The sequence below is a fragment of the Pan paniscus genome, chromosome 2, assembly GCF_029289425.2.
Source record: "Pan paniscus chromosome 2, NHGRI_mPanPan1-v2.0_pri, whole genome shotgun sequence".
NCBI lineage: Eukaryota > Metazoa > Chordata > Mammalia > Primates > Hominidae > Pan > Pan paniscus.
Genome location: NC_085926.1, coordinates 48552212 through 48564601, shown reverse-complemented (window position 1 = coordinate 48564601; position 12390 = coordinate 48552212). Strand labels below are relative to the sequence as shown.

The 12390-nt window shown below is 59.1% G+C and overlaps 1 protein-coding gene across 5 annotated transcripts in view; it reads left to right on the top strand.

The window, feature by feature from the left end:
• The window catches only part of COL7A1 (collagen type VII alpha 1 chain), a 32094-nt gene that overhangs the window by 6236 nt on the left and 13468 nt on the right, over positions 1–12390 (top strand). For 4 of the 5 annotated variants that reach the window (XR_010111542.1, XM_034956378.3, XM_008971712.4 and 1 more), the window contains exons 18-66: positions 206–325; positions 454–597; positions 929–1054; positions 1136–1282; positions 1520–1642; positions 1985–2131; positions 2370–2504; positions 2588–2734; positions 2816–2952; positions 3235–3361; positions 3446–3592; positions 3678–3850; positions 3949–3984; positions 4068–4094; positions 4190–4234; positions 4305–4367; positions 4808–4888; positions 4979–5014; positions 5156–5191; positions 5369–5440; positions 5550–5627; positions 5864–5890; positions 5972–6025; positions 6145–6207; positions 6310–6369; positions 6496–6531; positions 6749–6793; positions 6872–6907; positions 7267–7311; positions 7407–7442; positions 7562–7597; positions 7977–8009; positions 8161–8214; positions 8288–8347; positions 8437–8472; positions 8580–8660; positions 8763–8798; positions 8994–9038; positions 9268–9339; positions 9576–9620; positions 9863–9889; positions 10106–10135; positions 10252–10332; positions 10405–10440; positions 10516–10551; positions 10643–10723; positions 10966–11001; positions 11405–11467; positions 11555–11599. Coding sequence is in view for 4 of the 5 variants with exons in the window: in XM_034956378.3 (XP_034812269.1) it covers positions 206–325; positions 454–597; positions 929–1054; positions 1136–1282; positions 1520–1642; positions 1985–2131; positions 2370–2504; positions 2588–2734; positions 2816–2952; positions 3235–3361; positions 3446–3592; positions 3678–3850; positions 3949–3984; positions 4068–4094; positions 4190–4234; positions 4305–4367; positions 4808–4888; positions 4979–5014; positions 5156–5191; positions 5369–5440; positions 5550–5627; positions 5864–5890; positions 5972–6025; positions 6145–6207; positions 6310–6369; positions 6496–6531; positions 6749–6793; positions 6872–6907; positions 7267–7311; positions 7407–7442; positions 7562–7597; positions 7977–8009; positions 8161–8214; positions 8288–8347; positions 8437–8472; positions 8580–8660; positions 8763–8798; positions 8994–9038; positions 9268–9339; positions 9576–9620; positions 9863–9889; positions 10106–10135; positions 10252–10332; positions 10405–10440; positions 10516–10551; positions 10643–10723; positions 10966–11001; positions 11405–11467; positions 11555–11599 (3482 nt within the window). In the remaining variant the exon portion in view is untranslated. The remainder of the gene's footprint in view (positions 1–205; positions 326–453; positions 598–928; positions 1055–1135; positions 1283–1519; positions 1643–1984; positions 2132–2369; positions 2505–2587; positions 2735–2815; positions 2953–3234; positions 3362–3445; positions 3593–3677; positions 3851–3948; positions 3985–4067; positions 4095–4189; positions 4235–4304; positions 4368–4807; positions 4889–4978; positions 5015–5155; positions 5192–5368; positions 5441–5549; positions 5628–5863; positions 5891–5971; positions 6026–6144; positions 6208–6309; positions 6370–6495; positions 6532–6748; positions 6794–6871; positions 6908–7266; positions 7312–7406; positions 7443–7561; positions 7598–7976; positions 8010–8160; positions 8215–8287; positions 8348–8436; positions 8473–8579; positions 8661–8762; positions 8799–8993; positions 9039–9267; positions 9340–9575; positions 9621–9862; positions 9890–10105; positions 10136–10251; positions 10333–10404; positions 10441–10515; positions 10552–10642; positions 10724–10965; positions 11002–11404; positions 11468–11554; positions 11600–12390) is intronic. The other variant, XM_034956379.3, reaches the window with a different exon arrangement.

Sequence of the window (12390 nt, the reverse complement as noted above, 5' to 3'; positions counted from 1 at the left end):
CTCCTCTGAGATTTACACTTTCTCCTCCATCAGACCCGCTCACTGCTTCCTAAAACCTCCACCTCCCCACTCCTCCACTGGACCTATTCACCATCTCCTCTATCAAATTCCCGTCTCCTGTTAGACTCCCATCGTCTTCCCCTATCAGATAGCCCCACTCCTTCCTGCCTGCTCCAGCAGACTCCCCATTGCCTCTCCACACTAGACCCACTGGGCCCAGTGAGGAGAGTCCATGTGACTCAGGCCGGCAGCTCATCTGTCACCATTACCTGGACCAGGGTTCCTGGCGCCACAGGATACAGGGTTTCCTGGCACTCAGCCCACGGTGGGGACTGGGGTTTGGGAGGGGGCAGGTCAGGGTGGAATGGGGGCTGGGGGTTTATTGGGGGTCCAGGTGGGGCTCTGGGGCACAGAGTTTGCTAGCCCTGGAGCTGCCTCCATCTCTGCCCCCAGGCCCAGAGAAATCCCAGTTGGTTTCTGGGGAGGCCACGGTGGCTGAGCTGGATGGACTGGAGCCAGATACTGAGTATACAGTGCATGTGAGGGCCCATGTGGCTGGCATGGATGGGCCCCCTGCCTCTGTGGTTGTGAGGACTGGTGAGTGGACCCTGGCCAGCTACTAGCCACACCGCATTAGCTACCCTGCCCTGCTGTGTGTTCCTGATTGCCCAGCTGCCTCCACGCCCCTGCTCAGTGACTGTCCTGTCCACACTGACCCACCCCACACTGATTAAGTGTCCACCCACGGTGACCTCCTGGTGGCCCCACACTGCCCACCCCAAGGCACTGACCTCCTCCTTCTCAGGGCTGCCTAAAGTGACCTGTCCACACTAACCTCACACTGACTTTCAGATCACCCCTGCGTCAACCATTCCTGCACTGCCTCTCTGTTCTCTACCAGGACCCCTTACCTTGCCTCTGTCCCCAGCCCCTGAGCCTGTGGGTCGTGTGTCGAGGCTGCAGATCCTCAATGCTTCCAGCGATGTTCTACGGATCACCTGGGTAGGGGTCACTGGAGCCACAGCTTACAGACTGGCCTGGGGCCGGAGTGAAGGTATGGCTCCCTGACGCCACCCCTGTCCTTCCTGGCTGGGACTGCTCACCCCTAACCATTGCTGTATGCCCACCTGGCCAGGCGGCCCCATGAGACACCAGATACTCCCAGGAAACACAGACTCTGCAGAGATCCGGGGTCTCGAAGGTGGAGTCAGCTACTCAGTGCGAGTGACTGCACTTGTCGGGGACCGCGAGGGCACACCTGTCTCCATTGTTGTCACCACGCGTAGGCAGAGCATGCGCTGGAGAGCTTTGGATGGGTGGTGTGGATGGTTTGGGGATCCGGGCTTGTGCTCTGGATTGGAGAAAGGACCAGGATTGGTAGTGAGCCTTTGGGGGCAGGGTCTGAGAGGAGGGAGAGGGGTCTGAGAGGCTGGGCGGGGTGCGTGTGCCAGGGTGGGCCTGGGATTGGTGCAGGGGCCATGGGGGCAGAGCCTCCCTGATTCCTGAGCTTTCTCTCCAGCGCCTGAGGCTCCGCCAGCCCTGGGGACGCTTCACGTGGTGCAGCGCGGGGAGCACTCGCTGAGGCTGCGCTGGGAGCCGGTGCCCAGAGCACAGGGCTTCCTTCTGCACTGGCAACCTGAGGGTGAGAGGTGTCCCCAGGAGGAGGTTAGGGACCAGTGGGGGCAGGGCTGTGGCAGACTCCGCAAGGTAAGCGAGGACAGTGATGGTGGGCGGGGTCTGTCACTGGGGGTCTGCGGGATCCGTGACAGTAGGTAAGATCAATCAATGAAGTGGGTGGGATCAATGAGTTCATGGAGGGTCAGTCTGGCAGGGTCCGTAAAGTGGGCAGGGTCAGTGAGGATGAGGAAGATCAGTCAGGAGGGTGGACCCAGTTAACAGAGCCAGTGAAGTGGGCAGGCCCTTTAATGCCCCCAGGTGTCACTATCCCACATGCTCTTGGCCCCCACCCTCACGCCTGCCCCAGGTGGCCAGGAACAGTCCCGGGTCCTGGGGCCCGAGCTCAGCAGCTATCACCTGGATGGGCTGGAGCCAGCGACACAGTACCGCGTGAGGCTGAGTGTCCTAGGGCCGGCTGGAGAAGGGCCCTCTGCAGAGGTGACTGCGCGCACTGGTAAGCCTGCCTCACCTTGGCGTGCTCCTCCCCTGCTGATGACCCACCCTGACTTCCTGCACCCCGACTCTGAGTGACTCCTCCTGTACCCCTACACCTCACCCTCTGACCCTGGGTGACCCCAGCATGACCTCCCATGATGCTTCAATAAGACAGACCGGACCCAGGATCTCAGATCTCTCCCTTCTGGGTTCTCAGGACTCAGCCTCTGATCCTCGATCTTTCATTCCTCCTTCAGAGTCACCTCGTGTTCCAAGCATTGAACTACGTGTGGTGGACACCTCGATCGACTCGGTGACTTTGGCCTGGACTCCAGTGTCCAGGGCATCCAGCTACATCCTATCCTGGCGGCCACTCAGAGGCCCTGGCCAGGGTGAGGGGGAGGCCAGGATTTGGGTGGGCTGGCAGTTGGGGCTCTGTGGAGACAGCTTTTTAATCAAGTTCTGTCTCCTGCAGAAGTGCCTGGGTCCCCGCAGACACTTCCAGGGATCTCAAGCTCCCAGCGGGTGACAGGGCTAGAGCCTGGCGTCTCTTACATCTTCTCCCTGACGCCTGTCCTGGATGGTGTGCGGGGTCCTGAGGCATCTGTCACACAGACGCCAGGTATAGTGGGCATAGTGGGAAGGGCAGAAAGGTGTGTCTGGGTGGGCTGCCCGCTTCAGTAACTTGTTCCCCTTCCTACAGTGTGCCCCCGTGGCCTGGCGGATGTGGTGTTCCTACCACATGCCACTCAAGACAATGCTCACCGTGCGGAGGCTACGAGGAGGGTCCTGGAGCGTCTGGTGTTGGCACTTGGGCCTCTTGGGCCACAGGCAGTTCAGGTTTGGCCCTGGGGCAGCCAGATTCTACCTCTCCCTGAGGCCCCCCACCCAGGCTCCATACCAGTTACCATCTCCTGACCACCCAATAGGTTCAGGCATTCTCCCAGCTCTCCCACAGGCTCCAGACCTCACCTACTGCCTGGCTCCCTATCCTGCCATCACTGCTGACTCCCTAATAGATAGGGTTTGGTCACACACACCCTGATGTGTTTCTCCAGGCTCTGTGCACCCCCATCCCTGCTCTGTCATCCTCCTCAGGCTCTGTGTTTCCTTCCACCCCAGGTTGGCCTGCTGTCTTACAGTCATCGGCCCTCCCCACTGTTCCCACTGAATGGCTCCCATGACCTTGGCATTATCTTGCAAAGGATCCGTGACATGCCCTACATGGACCCAAGTGGGAACAACCTGGGTGAGGACTGCAGCAGGCATGGACTCCTGGGGCTATCCACTGGGAACTTGGTGCCCCAGGGTTCTGACATGTCCTTCCTTCCAGGCACAGCCGTGGTCACAGCTCACAGATACATGTTGGCACCAGATGCTCCTGGGCGCCGCCAGCACGTACCAGGGGTGATGGTTCTGCTAGTGGATGAACCCTTGAGAGGTGACATATTCAGCCCCATCCGTGAGGCCCAGGCTGCTGGTAAGGAGTAGGCTGATGGGGAAGGGGTCTGGGAATAGGGGTGGCCCTGAAAAGGCTATCATGCAGCCACTGGACCCCACCTTAGGGCTTAATGTGGTGATGTTGGGAATGGCTGGAGCGGACCCAGAGCAGCTGCGTCGCTTGGCACCGGGTATGGACTCTGTCCAGACCTTCTTCGCCGTGGATGATGGGCCAAGCCTGGACCAGGCAGTCAGTGGTCTGGCCACAGCCCTGTGTCAGGCATCCTTCACTACTCAGGTTTGGAAGAGGCCTCTGGGGGACTGGGTGGTAGAATATAAGGGGTCTGGGGGTTCTTGGTAGAAATGTTCAACCTCAAAGAGACCCTATGTCCGCAGCCCCGGCCAGAGCCCTGCCCAGTGTATTGTCCAAAGGTAAGAGTCCCTCATCGAGAGGTGAACAGAGGCTGCACCTGGGGCTAGCCACTCTGACCCACATCTGACATGTCTTTCCCCAGGGCCAGAAGGGGGAACCTGGAGAGATGGTGAGTGCCCCTGCGGGTGGGGAATAGAGAATGGGTTGGGTGTCAGTGGGGCAGGAGAGGTTGGCAGCACAGGTCTCACTGATTACCCTTCCTAGGGCCTGAGAGGACAAGTTGGGCCTCCTGGCGACCCTGGCCTCCCGGTGAGTGTCCCCCACATCTGTCCCTGCACCCTGACTGGCTTATCCCCACCTAACTGCTGTCTTCTTTCAGGGCAGGACCGGTGCTCCCGGCCCCCAGGGGCCCCCTGGAAGTGCCACTGCCAAGGGCGAGAGGGTGAGTGTGGAGACCATCGAGGTTTCTCTGAGGCACTCCTCAAAGCTTTCTCAGGGTTTTTACAAGAGAGAAGGAAGAAGCAGAGTTAGAATCATCGGGAATTCCTAGAAGCCCAGCTGGAGGTTATAAACCACCACAGAGACTTTGGGGGACACTCTGAAATAGAAGGGCCAGTGGGGCCTCTAGCCCCCCTGCAGAGCCTGAGCAGCAGCTCCAAGTCCCAGAGGCAGGGAAGCCCTCTGCCTTGTCACTGCCCTTGTGCCTGGAATTGGGCTCTGTGAAGCTCTGAGGGGCCATTTCTCTGCCTCACTGTTCCACCCCCAATAACACTTGGGGGTCAGTGGGGTAGGCGACCCCTTGTTGATGGGGTGAGGCCCCTCCAGCAAACCAGGGGCCTTGGGGGAGGGTCCCTTCCTGTCCTGACCTCTTCACCTCCTCAGGGCTTCCCTGGAGCAGATGGGCGTCCAGGCAGCCCTGGCCGCCCCGGGAATCCTGGGACCCCTGGAGCCCCTGGCCTAAAGGTGAGCAAGCCTTGTCCTGCAGGTCAGGGTGGGCGCTGCCTGAGTGGGTGGGGTGGCTCCGACTGTTCTGCCTCTGGCCTCCATTTGCAGGGCTCTCCAGGGTTGCCTGGCCCTCGTGGGGACCCGGTAAGGTGCCTTCCCTTCTTTGCTCTCTAAGTGTCTTCCCAGGGTTCTTCCACAGGGTGGGAGCCTGGGGGTGGTGGTGCAGTGCCCACGTTGACATTCGCCTGAGCCCAAGCACCACCCTCTGCTCTGTTTCGTCCTCAGGGAGAGCAAGGACCTCGAGGCCCAAAGGGGGAGCCGGTAGGTGAAGGGGGAAGGGAGGCGGCCAGGATGTCCCAGGGAGGAGCAGGACTGCCCCACACCAGACCCTGTGCAGGGCCTAAGGCGCGAATAGGAATAGCTGGACATGTCTAGGGGCTTCTTCCAGCTCAAGGCCCCTATAGCCTGAATCCTGCCCACTGCTCTCTGTCCTTACAGGGGGCTCCCGGACAAGTCATCGGAGGTGAAGGACCTGGGCTTCCTGGGCGGAAAGGGGACCCTGGACCATCGGTAAGTGCAGGGTATGTGGAGGCAAGTGATGTGTAGTGGGGGGACCAACACGAGGGGGGCGAGAGTGAGGTCTGTGGGGTTGCACCTTATACTTTGTCTCCTCCATCAGGGCCCCCCTGGACCTCGTGGACCATTGGGGGACCCAGGACCCCGTGGCCCCCCAGGGCTTCCTGGAACAGCCATGAAGGTGACAGCCTCATGAGTGCCATGTGATGCAGAGACCTGGTGACCCCATTTGAACCCACATAACCCCTACCAGTTACTCTGGCCCTTGTGACCCTTTGATTACCCCCATCCTCACCATGACGCCTCAGTTCTCCCAAAATCCTTGAAATCCAATTGGACCCCATGACCCTCATCCCTCCTGGTATCTTTGGGAGTGAGGTGTGGCCCAGGGTCATGGGGTCGTCATCTGTTTTCTAGGGTGACAAAGGCGATCGTGGGGAGCGGGTAAGTGAGGGACAGGTTGTGCTAGGGGTGGCTTGGAGTCTGATTCCCCTGTTCATTCCCTGACCTGCTGTTCTCTCCCAGGGTCCCCCTGGACCAGGTGAAGGTGGCATTGCTCCTGGGGAGCCTGGGCTGCCGGTGAGGGGCCTTGAGGCTCTGCTGGGGGCCCTGCTCAGGGGTGTGGGTCTCTCCTGGGGCAGTGGTTGGGTGCTGGGCTTCATAGTTCTTGGCTCATATTTTTACTCACTTCTTCCTAGGGTCTTCCCGGAAGCCCTGGACCCCAAGGCCCCGTTGGCCCCCCTGGAAAGAAAGGAGAAAAAGTAGGAAGGCTGACTTGATGATGTCCCAGTTCTGGGGTGGGAGGCTGCGTGCTGGGGTCAGGGCCTCCCTTCGGTCTTCCCACCCGTGTGTTTCTCCTTCAGGGTGACTCTGAGGATGGAGCTCCAGGCCTCCCAGGACAACCTGGGTCTCCGGGTGAGCAGGTGAGTGGAGGGGCCAGGGATTCTGAATATGGTGGGACAGCTCCAGCCCCTACCTCAATCATCAACCACTGCTCCATCCTCATGCCCAAACCCAAATCTCTGAACCCCCAAATTCATCCCTTCCAGGGCCCACGGGGACCTCCTGGAGCTATTGGCCCCAAAGTGAGTACCAGTTGGGGGATTCAGGTGTGAGGGGAGCTACTCTGGGCTCCCCATGGTGTTAGGGGAGGCTGGAAGATAAGGAGATAAGAGTTCCCTCCAGGTCAGAGGTTGTGGTTTTGGAGGGGGTGGTTGGAGTTTGGGACCCCTTGTCTGGGGTTGGACGTTCAAGCCCCACCACCAACCCTCTCTCTGTCTTTCTCTCACCCTCTCTCTTCAGGGTGACCGGGGCTTTCCAGGGCCCCTGGGTGAGGCTGGAGAGAAGGTAAGTGCAACCTGGGGGGTGCCAAGGGCCCTGGAGGATCTGGGCCCAACTCAGCTCTGACCTCTTCTGTTCCATCAGGGCGAACGTGGACCCCCAGGCCCAGCGGGATCCCGGGTAAACCCACTGGCTGCAATGCTCATACCAGCTGACCTGGCTGTGCCCTTTCTGGTTCTGACTTCTTGCCCTTGACCCCTGCTACCCCTGCTCCTCACCCCTCCTCAATGACCACTTATCCCTGCTGATACAGGCTCTAACCCTCAGCCCCAGGGACCTGGCTTTGAACCTCTGACCCTGCTGAACTGACCTTGATTTTCACTGACCTGGTCTCTGTTCTCCTGCCAAGTCTTACCCCTGCCAACCTAAATCCCAATCTTCCCTGACCCCTCTCCAGCCCCCACCCCAGCCTCTAGCCCTGTCTGTCCATATCCCCCATCCCCACCCACCTGCAAAGCTCTTCCCTTCCTCTCCTCCAGGGGCTGCCAGGGGTTGCTGGACGTCCTGGAGCCAAGGGTCCTGAAGTGAGTCTGTGACTGTGGTGGGACCAGGAGTGGGACTTTTGTGTGCCCCTCCCCTTTCCCTTCCCCTCCTGGGCTCACACTTTCTCTACATTCAGGGGCCACCAGGACCCATTGGCCGCCAAGGAGAGAAGGTGGGTCCTCGGCTGGGGGTGGCACTGTCTGGTACTAGGGATGTGGCAGGTGGGACACTGGGATTTTGGGCTCCTAGGTGACTCCCTGACCTGTCCCTGCTCCTATCCTCTCTCCACAGGGGGAGCCTGGTCGCCCTGGGGACCCTGCAGTGGTGGTGAGTGACGGGAGGATGGCGCTCTGAGCACAGCACAGCCCTTGAGCAGTGACCCTCCTATAGAACACTATCTGGGCTGTGATTCCACAGTGCTGGGCCCGTGAGCAGGCTGGGAGCTCTGCGGCTCTCCTTCTGCTAGAACCTGCCCCCAGACTCTTGGCTATGATCCTGTGACCCCAAGACCGCCATGCAGGTCATGAGCTCTTCGTGTCAGTCCATTTTGTATAACCCCTTCCCTGCTGTCAGCGGTGACCCTGTAACTTCTGGGCGGGGACTGAGCTGTATGACTTCCAATTCCATGTGACCTCCATTCCAATGAAGACTTTGGTCATACAACCCCAAGGCAGGGCCAAGCTGTATCTTTCCTGTTTGTTTTCAGGGACCTGCTGTTGCTGGACCCAAAGGAGAAAAGGTAAGCCTGGTATGGGGCAAGGGGAGGTTTCTACAGGGTTGAGGTCTAGGTCATAGGGCCTATCTATGGGACTTGGGGGGTCACAGGACTTGCTGGGTCAGGGGGTTAACTGGAGCCTGGGACTAGCACTGATGGTCTTTGTCACCTCCAGGGAGATGTGGGGCCTGCTGGGCCCAGAGGAGCTACCGGAGTCCAAGGGGAACGGGTAAGTGAAGCGAAGTGTTTAGGGGGCAGTTGGTGAAGGTTGTCTTCCTGACTTCTTATCCTTCCATCCACAGGGCCCACCCGGCTTGGTTCTTCCTGGAGACCCTGGCCCCAAGGGAGACCCTGGAGATCGGGTGAATCAATGTGGGAATGGGGAGTGTGACAGAGGGAGATGAGGTGGTGGGACCCTGACTAAGTCCTGCCCCCCTTCTGTCCCCTTCAGGGTCCCATTGGCCTTACTGGCAGAGCAGGACCCCCAGTGAGTACCCATTACCCTGGGCAACCTCAAGGCTTCTGGGGTCCCCTCCCCTTGAGAACTGCTTACTTCGAGCGTCCTGCATCACCTCCCTCTTGCCTCCTCCACAGGGTGACTCAGGGCCTCCTGGAGAGAAGGGAGACCCTGGGCGGCCTGGCCCCCCAGGACCTGTTGGCCCCCGAGGACGAGATGTAAGAGGCTGGAGTCGGGGGAGTCACGGCGGGTAAGGGAGTAGGGCTGTTGCCAGCATCATGGGGGTTCTTGGAACCAGGGCTGACTCTCATGTTTCACAGGGTGAAGTTGGAGAGAAAGGTGACGAGGGTCCTCCGGTGAGACTCCTTCCCACTGTGGTTTCTGATCCTTTACCCTTGAACTAGGATCCCAGTAGGCTGGTGCTCCACCAGTTCATCCATCCACTCCCTGCCTCCTGTCCAGCTGCTGCTCAGACCCTTCTCTGTCCCCTCTCCCTGAGTGAGTTAGATCCTGACTGCCCTGTGCAGTATGACTTTTCTCTCTATCACCAGGGTGACCCGGGTTTGCCTGGAAAAGCAGGCGAGCGTGGCCTTCGGGTGAGTCTTGGCAGAGAGAAGTAACAGGGGTGATGGGAGGTGGGCATGAAGGTGATAGGAAAGGCTGAGGGGGGTAAGGGGTGATGGGAGGCCCTGCAGGGAGGCATGGGGTGATGGGAACCTCTGATGTGGATTTTGGAGTAATGGGGAACCTGGGGCAGTGTAGCGGGTCATAGGGGCACCTGCAAAATATTGGGACGGTCTGTCTCAGGCCAGCTGCTCTTCTTAGGGGGCACCTGGAGTTCGGGGGCCTGTGGGTGAAAAGGGAGACCAGGGAGATCCTGGAGAGGATGGACGAAATGTGAGTCCCAGCCTATGACTCCTCACCCCAACCTTAACCCTCCAACCAGCCAATTCCCAATACCTGATCCTACCCCCCAACCCTGTAATGCTAAACCCTCCCAATCTTCACTTCCTTTGACCCCTGCACACACGCATCTGAAGGCTACCAACATTCCCATGAGTCCTCATGGTGCTTCCAAAGCTCTCCCAAACTGCTGCCTACCTTGAGTGGCCCTGACCCCTGCCTTTCTGCAGGGCAGCCCTGGATCATCTGGACCCAAGGGTGACCGTGGGGAGCCGGTGAGTAGGGCTGGTGTCCTGGGCTCAGAAGGGATGGAGGGTCCCCTGGCGCTGCTGCCAGTGTGCCTTCACACAAGGGGTCTGGAGGTCCAGGTGGGAAGCATGGATGGCCACCCATGCCTGCTGGGGGCTGGCATTGGGGTGCTTCGGGTAACTTGGGGGCAGAGTTGAGCCTGGGGCAAACCAGAGCCATGGCCTGGGACCTGAGGGCTCCTATTGACTATAATCATTTCCTTTCCCAGGGTCCCCCAGGACCCCCGGGACGGCTGGTAAGGGCTGCGCTGGGTCTGGTCCTCTGTCATTGTTCTCACTTGCCCCTTTGGCTCCACATCATGTCCCCTCATTCCTTCCACTAACTCCCACTTCCCCCACTGTCCCTCTGAAACCTCCACGGATCCCTGGAGCCCCTCACAGACCCTGTATCCCCTCGCCAACTCCTCTTCCCCTTGTTGCGCCATTCTTCTCACTGGTCATTCCCCCCACAGGTAGACACAGGACCTGGAGCCAGAGAGAAGGTATTAGGGTCTGTGGGTGGAGGGTAAGAAAGACCCCAGTGCCCCTCCCAGCAGGTTCTACCTTGGGCATGGCTTGGCTTCAAGGCTGTTCCTCAGCAAGCTTATCTCTGCCACAGGGAGAGCCTGGGGACCGCGGACAAGAGGGTCCTCGAGGGCCCAAGGGTGATCCTGGCCTCCCTGGAGCCCCTGGGGAAAGGGTGAGTATGATTGGTCCTGGGGGGTGCAGGCATGGGAGGGCCTGCTCTGATTTCTTCCTCCCCTATCCTCAGGGCATTGAAGGGCTTCGGGGACCCCCAGGCCCACAGGTGAGTGATGCACTTTGCCCCGTCTGCCAAGTCCCCATCTTACCCTCACCTCTTATCTGACCCTGTTCCCTCCAGGGGGACCCAGGTGTCCGAGGCCCAGCAGGAGAAAAGGTGAGAGGGTGTGGGGGTTTCTTAGGACATGAGCCTGGGTTATCAAATCCACCTCAGCCTTGGTGGCCTCTTACCACTCTATTTTCCACAGGGTGACCGGGGTCCCCCTGGGCTGGATGGCCGGAGCGGACTGGATGGGAAACCAGGAGCCCCTGGGCCCTCTGGGCCGAATGTGAGTCTTGGTAGTCCTGCCTGGTTGTCCCCTTCCCCTACCCCTTCACATGAGGACCCTAGACCCCAGCCTCATTGGTTGGTCTTGGCCTTGACGAGCTCTAGGGCGAGACCTGTTGTCTGTGTCTTCTCCCAGAGCCCTGCCTGGGTGGGTCATGTTCTTGCCATGCAGGCCTTAGGCTCACAGGGACTAGAGCCCCTGACCCCATGACCATGATGAACTGACTTTGAGTCTCTCCTCAGGGTGCTGCAGGCAAAGCTGGGGACCCAGGGAGAGACGTAAGTGAGGGGAGATGCTGGGACAGAGGGGGCTCGGGGCTGCGTGAGCTCCGACCAGATCATCATAGTCACAGCATCCGAGAGAGTTGGTGGGGGGTCGGTTCAGCCTTGCCTTTGGGAGGGTCTCAGTCCCTGGCACACAGGTTTTAGTAGAATCCCCCTTTCTGACCTTCTTTGCCTTGGGGGTCTTCATAGGCCCTCCAAGTCCTGGGGGTTCTTCCCTTGGGAGTCTCAGCAGGGGCCCCCATCCATGGGATCTGTGCCTGAGGGATCTCAATGGGACCTCTCAGTCCTGGGGGTCTCTACCCTGGAGGGAGATCTTTTTGGGGTCCTCTTAGTCCATGGGGTGTGCCCCAAGGGATATCTCAGAGGCCCTATAAATCTTAACAAAGACTTTTTCCAGGGGCTTCCAGGCCTCCGTGGAGAACAGGGCCTCCCTGGCCCCTCTGGTCCCCCTGGATTACCGGTGAGACCAGACTTTCATGTTACCCCCTTTTCCCCCTTACTACCCTCACCTGATCCCCGACATCCAACCAGTGATCTGTTCCCACAGGGAAAGCCAGGCGAGGATGGCAAACCTGGCCTGAATGGAAAAAACGTGAGTGTGTCCAGGGCAGCTGCGGCGAAACCTGCCAAGAAACGCCAGCACACCTACACAGCCAAGATCTGTAGCAACACATGAGGCACACGTGTAGACACATGCATCCTGGCCCAGACATACAGATGCATCCAGAAACATAGTTTTTTTTTTTTTGAGATGGAGTTTCGCTCTTGTTGCCCAGGTTGGAGTGCAGTGGCACGATCTCAGCTCACTGCAACCTTCGACTCCCGGGTTCAAGTGATTCTCCTGCCTCAACCTCCTGAGTAACTGGGATTACAGGCATGCGCCACCATGCCTGGCTAATTTTGTATTTTTAGTAGAGATGGGGTTTCTCCATGTTGGTCAGGCTGATCACAAACTGACCTCAGGTGATCCGCCCGCCTCGGCCTCCTAAAGTGCTGGGATTACAGGCGTGAGCCATTGCGCCAGGCCTGGAAACATAGTTCTATATGCACACACAGGCAGCCTCACAGACACATAGGGAGTTAGGTGAATGGGCCAATTTATGCCAGGATGGGCTGACACATGCCCAGATAACCCACAGCCATAGGCACAGGTGAAGAGCCACAGACAGGTTGACAGGCACAAACACACTGGTGTGTAGCCACATTTGGGGCACTTAGAGACATGTTGATACCCAGACACTTCCACCCAGACTCATGTGCTAAGACATGGACCCAAGACCGTATGTGGACCTGTGTTGAGACATGGTGAGACACACATGGATGGCGCTGACCTGTGACATGTGCTAGGACATGCTGGCCCATGACTTTATATGGTCACCCACA